The sequence below is a fragment of the Sarcophilus harrisii genome, chromosome 1 (genome assembly GCF_902635505.1).
Source record: "Sarcophilus harrisii chromosome 1, mSarHar1.11, whole genome shotgun sequence".
Lineage (NCBI taxonomy): Eukaryota > Metazoa > Chordata > Mammalia > Dasyuromorphia > Dasyuridae > Sarcophilus > Sarcophilus harrisii.
Genome location: NC_045426.1, coordinates 648,401,532 through 648,408,618, shown reverse-complemented (window position 1 = coordinate 648,408,618; position 7,087 = coordinate 648,401,532). Strand labels below are relative to the sequence as shown.

General features: G+C 51.9%; 1 protein-coding gene across 2 annotated transcripts; it reads left to right on the top strand.

Moving 5' to 3' along the window:
- The first annotated feature begins 60 nt into the window (after positions 1-60).
- CCDC151 (coiled-coil domain containing 151) lies at positions 61-6,539 on the top strand. Of its 2 annotated transcripts, XM_031947581.1 has the most exons (14): positions 61-134; positions 1,023-1,107; positions 1,615-1,736; positions 2,071-2,148; positions 2,583-2,753; positions 3,218-3,319; positions 3,542-3,667; positions 3,927-4,049; positions 4,134-4,289; positions 4,696-4,856; positions 4,959-5,115; positions 5,345-5,491; positions 5,722-5,806; positions 5,942-6,539. In XM_031947581.1, the coding sequence occupies exons 2-14, from the start codon at positions 1,101-1,103 to the stop codon at positions 6,067-6,069; spliced, it is 1,563 nt and encodes a 520-aa protein (XP_031803441.1). In that variant the 5' UTR covers positions 61-134; positions 1,023-1,100; the 3' UTR covers positions 6,070-6,539. The 2 variants fall into 2 exon arrangements, with proteins under 2 accessions (XP_031803441.1, XP_012397326.1); XM_012541872.2 differs by lacking the exon at positions 61-134 and having other exon boundaries at positions 197-1,107.
- Positions 6,540-7,087: the final 548 nt, after the last annotated feature.

Below are 7,087 nucleotides of genomic sequence, written 5' to 3'. Positions count from 1 at the left end.
ACGGAAGTGAGGAACACCAGAAGTTCCGGCTTGCTGCCCAATCCCGGATGCCCGGAAGAAGGGCGCCAGCGAACCCTCGGGCAGCCATGTTGAGAGTGGCGGAAATGAATCTCACGCTCTAGCAGCCATCTTGGGTAGGACAGTAAGAGACCGGGGAGAGGGGGCGGGGTCTCGCGCTTAATGGCGGCTGTAGGCGCCATCTTGATAGCGGAGCTATTTACTGCTGAAAAGGCAGAAATGAATGGAAAATCCCTCTATTCTCTTCCCCTGGCATCACTGATAGTTCTGGCTCAATCTCCAAAGACTGGAAATCCGAGATCATTTGGCAGTCGGGCCCCGCCACCCTTCCCTCCCTCCTTTCTCCTTTCCCAGCATGCCCCGCCCAGTCTTAAGGCTGATCCCACTTCCCGTCCCCGTGAAGCAGCATCAGCCAATGGGAACGATCGCGTGGGACGCGGCCGGTTTCCATGGCAGCGGCTGGCGGGAGAAGGGGGACATGGTTTCCTAGCAACAGAGACAGATGCTGAGAGGCTCCATCTGGACGTAGTCTGGGTGGGAGTCCCAAGGACCCTCGAATCTGAGCCTCAGGCGCCAGCAGAGCTCCTTCCAGGAATGTCCAGGCGCTAGCTTTTCCCATAGTTTCCTCTTGTCCAGGGACAGCCCTTCCCTGAACCCTGGGAATAATAAGCCTTCAGAAACCCTCTATTCTACCCGGAACTTCAACCTTTATTTCCCCTTCTCTCACCTTCGTTTCTTCCCTGACTTCCCAGGATACGCTCCCCATTTTCTAAATACCACGGGCTTGGCCACAACCTGCTCCCTCAACCCAGGCGAATCCTTTCTCATAGGCTAATTTCTGCTCCCTCCCCTTAGGGTAGGCTCCATCCTACCCTTTATCCAGAGGCTAAGGACTCCTTTGCAGAGGCTTAAGCATGGTTCCCCTACACTCCCCAGCTCCCTCCTCCTACCCCAAGTTTAGCTCCTTCTCCTCGCGGTCGCGGCGACCGCCAAAAATTCCACAGAGCCGACCACCTCCCGTCCATCCTGGAGTCAAGCCTCCAGTTCATGTGCAGATTAATGAGCTGCACAGGAAAATCCAAATGCTGGGTAAGCATGGAGGGGATAAAGGAAGGAGAGAAACGGGTCAGCTCAGGTGGTCTAGGGAGAGGGGTTGGAGAATTAATCACAAAGGAGATAAAGTCTAGGATAGCAGAGGAAAGATCTAAGGAGAGGGAGAGATGAGAGTTGGAAAGAAGTGGGGCTCAGCCAGAGATAAGACAAGGGTAATGATAAGAAAGGACAGGATGGACAAAATTGGTGCCAGAAAGGAAGTCAGGGCGAGACTTGAGAGAACTTGGGATTTCATAGCCTGAGAGGGAGATCAAAGACAGGGGCTAATACAGAGAGGATCCCTTGGGGAGGGGGACGTAGGAGACAAGAGTAAGGCTGGTAAGGAGCCAGCTAATGGGGGAGATGGAAGGAGAGATTCAGGAGGAGGTTAGGAAATGGGGTCTCTGTGGGTAGGACAAGAGCTGGTGCACAAGAGTGATGGCGGGGAAGGGAAGGAGGTGGGAGGATGGGGGGGGGGGTGCTCACACTCCACTTTGCCCCCAGAGGGCGACCGTAAGTCCGTCTATGAGAGCACTCAATGGACCATCAAAAAGAACAAGGAAACTATTAAACGTCTTCGAGAAGAGAACAGGATAAAATACCAGAAGCTGGCAGACTTGTTCAGTGTGAGGGCTGGGATTGAGGGAGCTGAAAAGAAGGGACGGGGTGGGGGGAAGGAATGAGGGAGGAGGCTCCCATGCTCCATTGACCTTTAAGGGGAAAGCTGCGCAAACCATTCACTCGGGCTGGCCTCCACCAAGGCCACCTGGGTCATGGGAGCAGGTTGTTTCAGGAAAGCAAGGCTCCTTCCCTTTCTTTTCCAAGGGGGGAGTGTTTGTGTGGGAGAACTTTGTTTCCAAGGTACTTGGAGATCCAAATAAATGATGCCCTTGCCTGTAGGTAAAACAAGTTTGGGGGTGGGATGGGGTAAGAAACGTTTTTGGTTTCTTGACTTCCCAGGGTGAGGAGAGAGTGGTACGCTGGATCATCCGAGAGTGGACGGAGGAAAAACCTTACCTGAAAAACAAGGATGGGGAGGTAGGTGACCAAGGGAACCTCAGCTATGGCAGGACAATCAACCTCCAGACTCCCAGGAGCTCCTCCTAATGGATCCTGACTCAGAATGTAAAATGTGTAAATATATATATTTAATATATATTGTGTTTAATATATATATATATATAAAGTGTGTAAATATATGCACATACACATGTGTATATGCATATGCACATACATGCACTCATGCACATGTAGCAGTAACATATAGTACATGCTTGTAGCCCCCCACACATGTTAGCATATATGCTGTATAATGTATACATGCATGTGTGTATGTGTACGTGCGTATATTGTATATGTAGGTATATGTTTATGTAGTGTATGCGTATCCATGTCACATATACATGTGTATGTGTTTCTATGTACCAGTTGTCTATATCCCTTATATCTACCATACCATCTTGACTCCCCAGTGTGCCCTTGCCCTTGTGGATTACCGGCTAAATGAGAAGATGAAACAGCTAAATGCCCTTCGACATGAGGCAGAACAACGGCAGCAACGCATAGCAGAACTCCAGCTCCAATATTCACTTCGAGAGCTGGAGACAAATGAATTTCAAGACACTGACAATGAGGTGGCAAAGGTGGGAATTAGGTCCTGCAGGACCAAACCACAGTGGGAGCAAGAACATGTGTGGGTTATGGCAGGGCTTCTTAAACTTTCTCCACTCCTTTTTGCCTGAGAAATTTTTACTTGACCCAGGTATATAAAATAGGTTTCCAACTCAAACATTTATTCATAATAAATCATAAAGAATTTTATTTAAAAACAACTTTTGGTGTATATATATCTATATATAGATATAGATATATAATTTTGCTAGTGAGAAGAATGTGCTTGTTTATTTTTACATAAAGAATTGCATCTTAGTGAAATGTTTGATACTTCTTACTGTTGCCAAATTTTTCATGAGTCCCATATTTGGTATCCTATAAGGGGTTTCAACTCAAAGTTTAAAAAGCTTTGGGTTATGGGAACAGAGAGTTCATTATTGGCCATTGATCTGGAGAGAAGGGGCCAATAGCTGCCTCTTTTCCTCTCCCCCAGACTATTCGAAACCTGGAAAATCGACTGGAAAAGGCCAAGCTGAAAGCTGCTGAAGCAGAACACATCACTCGAGTTTACCTGCAGCTGAAGGCTTATATGCAGGTGTGGCCTTGGGAGTGGTGGGATAGAATGAATATGAATGAGCTAGATGTATGTGGGGTGGGGGGAGTCCCATAAGTAGAAACTTAGTGTGAGGAAATTGCTTTGTAGACATAGATGATGTTAGGAGGGGACTTGGCTCTCCGGTGAGGATTGGGGAAGACTATGGGCCCTCTTCCCTGGCTCCTGCACTCCAGCCTGGCCTTCCCCTCCCCCGGTTCCCAGGATGAGAGCCTGAACTTTGAGAACAGACTGGATGCAATGGAGGCTGAAGTCATTCGACTAAAACGTGAATTAGCAGAACTGCACTCTGTGACCCAGGAAGCCACAAATGCTCGGGATGCTGCTAAGGTATGCGTTGTCTCATTCTGATCCTTACCTGACCTCAACCTGGGCAAGCTATTGCACATCACTATGGGGCACACTTAGACCCAATAAGCCTGTGAATCCAACCTCCTGAGCTCCTGGTGGCAAAGCTGGTCCTGGAGGAAGGGCCATGAGTATGTGAGCAACAGCCCCTTTCCCTTTGTTGCAGGGGCCAGAACCCTGTCCCTGGGCTTCCATGAACTTCCTAATCCTCTCGCTGATATTCACCTTCTTCCCTACCCAGAGTGAACTTCAGAAGCTGGAAGAAAACTTATTCAGAGATAAGAAGGAGAGAGACAGGGTATTGCTGGAAGCCAAGAAGCGAACAGAAGAGAAGAAGCTTCAGAATGAGCGGATTGAGAGGAAGGTGTGTGGACTCAGCTTCAGAGCAGGCTGGGGATGGCAGGAGAAATGAGGACTCTGCCTTCCATGCTACCTATTATATCCACAGACCCAGCAGCGAGATCAAGTAGCTCTTCGGTCTGAAGAAATCTTTACAGACGCCCAGGGGACAAAAACAGGCAAATTAAAGAACCGATGGGAAATGTTCCAGACAGAGGCTGCCTTTGATAAGATCAAGGTTGCCACCGGCATATCTGACCCCAGTGTGAGTCACTGCACAGGGGAAGGGGAGGCTTTGTCCAATGACCCTACCTAACCAGGGAAGGGTACTCTAGCTGGGGAAAATAAGGCTTAAGGCTGTAGAGGCTCCCTGGGGGTCCAGACATATGAGGAAATAAGCCCCCATAAATGGAGAGACACCTTCAACTCTAGACAAGATGTAGAAGAGCCTAGAAGATTCGTGAAGCTCTGATCTTCTCTCTGTGTCCTGTCTCTGTCTCTCCCTTTCTCTGAATCTCATGCCCTGTGACCCTGGGGGTAGGTAGGTCAGATAGCCAATATATTCCAGTGTCTGAGACCAATTTCATGTCTAACCAGGTGGGAAGGAATGTAGGCTGGGTTCTCTCAGGTCTGTCTGTGACCCTGAGTGAGCAGATGAGGGTGGGGGGCAGTCTGTGGTACACAGGTTCCTGGCCCAGAGTGAGACTTTCACTCATCTGGAGAACCTGAAGCAAGATAACCAAGTGACACTCACCACACTGAAAGTCGACAAGAAGCGTCTGCAGCAAGAGCTCACTCAGCTCAAGTTTTCTGGCGAGACCAAGGCCATCAGGTCAGAAGGGAGAGGCTGCTAGACGGGGTAGGGATTGGGTGTGATGCTTTAGGACTTCCCAAGGCCCCTCACACCTGTTCTTCCCCTTCCCCTCAAACCCAGGCATAAGGAGATTGTCTCGGAGCTGCAAAAACATCTGGACATCCAGGAGAAGCAAGTAGCAGAAGCTAAGGAGGATATGCAAAACACCATTCATGCACTGCAGACTGCCAAGGCTGGGATTGAGCACCTGGCTGAAAAACTGCAGCATATCCCTGTGGTATACCTACGAATCCCTCCTCTGAGCCCTAGATTTGCTCCACCCCAGCCTTTCAAAGCCCCTGTTTATCCAACTTCAAAAGTTACCCCTTTATGCTTAATCCCTCCCCCATTTCCCCCGATCTCCCACAGACACCCCCAATCCCTCCCTCCTCCCCATCACTTCTTCTTTTTGAGGCATCAGCCACAAACTTCCTGAGACCTCAGTTTCTCCCAACCACATCTCCTAGGAGAAAAGCAAAAAGGAGCTAAACCCCAATGCCCCAGATTATGTACTGGACCTCATGGCTCAGGTTGAGGAGAAGGTGCTCAAGCTTCAGAGTGAAATGGAGGAACGCAATGTCCCAGAACTACTGCAAAAGCTTGCTGAGCGGGAGGTAGGAGCCCTGCGAGTGTGTAAGTGGGGAATGATTCTGGATTTTCCCTCTTTCCATCATGCCCCCTGTTCCTGGAGGTTTAAAGCCCGAGACAGACCTCCACATTGTTCAGTGGGGACACTGGTACAGCACTCGGCACAGTGCGGCACAGAGTAGCTGCTTGAGGAATGCGTTCTTTCCTTCCCGCTCTTTCCCCCAGCAGCCCCTCACTCTGTCCTTTCTTCCTACAGTATTATGCCACCTTGGAGGGGAAGCTCCCCCCGCACAACACCCGCATCGTGCTGCCCACAGCTACGGCCAAGGATAAGTTCTTTGGTGAGTCAGCCTGGGGATAGGTGGGGAGAGGGCTGGGGCAGGCAAGGAGCCAGGAGCAGGCAGGGAGCGGATGTCCGGGTGCTGAGGGGAGGAAGGGCCCTAATGCCCCCCTCATCCTGCTCCTGTCTCCCCCAGATGAGGAAGAGAGTGAAGATGACACTGGGGAGATAGTGACCCGAGCATCCTTGAAGTTCCAGTCTCAGAAGCTCATAGAGTCCAAAAGCAAGAAGAAAGGCCGAGGTCGATCCCGCCGGCGGTCCTAGATGCCACATCCTTCCGGCCTGGCTGCTAGCGCCCCTCCAGGGGGACAGTCACAACCCCCCATCTGGGCCAGTTAAAGCATCTCCTGGCCCCGCCCAGCCCCAGGTTCTTTCTGGAGGGCCCAAACGGTGGACCTGGGTCCTCTCCCCTTCTTCACGACCTAGCTAGATGATCTGGCTTCCCTCCTACCTAGGAATAAGTCTTAGCCTGCAGAGCCGGGCAAGCACGGCTTGGAGCCTTTTCCCACCCCTGCGGCCTGGGAGAGTAGCCATGTCCCTGTCCCTCGGGAGGCAGGCTCGGGGCCTTGCTGGCCCGGCTTAGGGGAAGTGGGACCGAGTCCCTGACCGTTCCCACCATCAATCATAAATCTCCTAGGACTGGGAAGGTCTCAAAGGCCCTGGATTACACTCAGGGTTCACTGCCCGCCTCCCAGTGGTCATTTTTTAAATCAGGCAATAAAAGTTACCAAGGAGCCTGAGCCGTGTTCCTGTGTCTGCCTGGCTCTGGTGCTGGGAGAAAGGGTGGCTCTGGCTCTGGTCCTACAGGAAAGGGGGAGGGGCGCAGAAGCTAAGGGGGCTTTTGTAAGGTTGCAAGGGTACCCAGCATGTTCCAGACTCTCCCATTTGCTCCTCACCGCAGCCTTGTAGAGCGCTGTGATGCCCATTTCACAGATGAGGAAGCGGGCTCAGAGACGGTGACTTGCCCAGTCACACAGCTAAGGAGGGACAGATAACTGGGGATTTGGCCGAGACAGAGAGCTTAGGGCAGGTTTCAGGTCCTGCTGGGGGCGGGGAGAGGGGTGCTCTGCAGGTGTGCGGGTTTGAAGGGCACCTTTCCTCCCACCCCGCCCCCCACCAGAGGCTCCTGGAAGTTTGGAAAGTACTTCCCGGTTTGGCCCGGGCCAGGTGGGCAGTGGCTGGCACTCCCCGCCCCCTGACCGCCTCCCGCCCCGTGTCCCCGTCCTGGCTGTTGTGGAAATGGCCCGCCCAGCGCCCACCTACCGGGGCAGGCGGCGGGCCC

What these genes read in the sequence shown, in the direction of transcription:
- CCDC151 (XM_012541872.2), top strand. Translation starts at nt 933, where the DNA reads ATGGTTCCCCTACACTCCCCAGCTCCCTCCTCCTACCCCAAGTTTAGC. An exon ending in CAGGAAAATCCAAATGCTGG is followed by an intron (nt 1,108 to 1,614) that starts GTAAGCATGGAG and finishes CTTTGCCCCCAG; the next exon opens with AGGGCGACCGTAAGTCCGTC. An exon ending in GGCCAAGGATAAGTTCTTTG is followed by an intron (nt 5,807 to 5,941) that starts GTGAGTCAGCCT and finishes TGTCTCCCCCAG; the next exon opens with ATGAGGAAGAGAGTGAAGAT.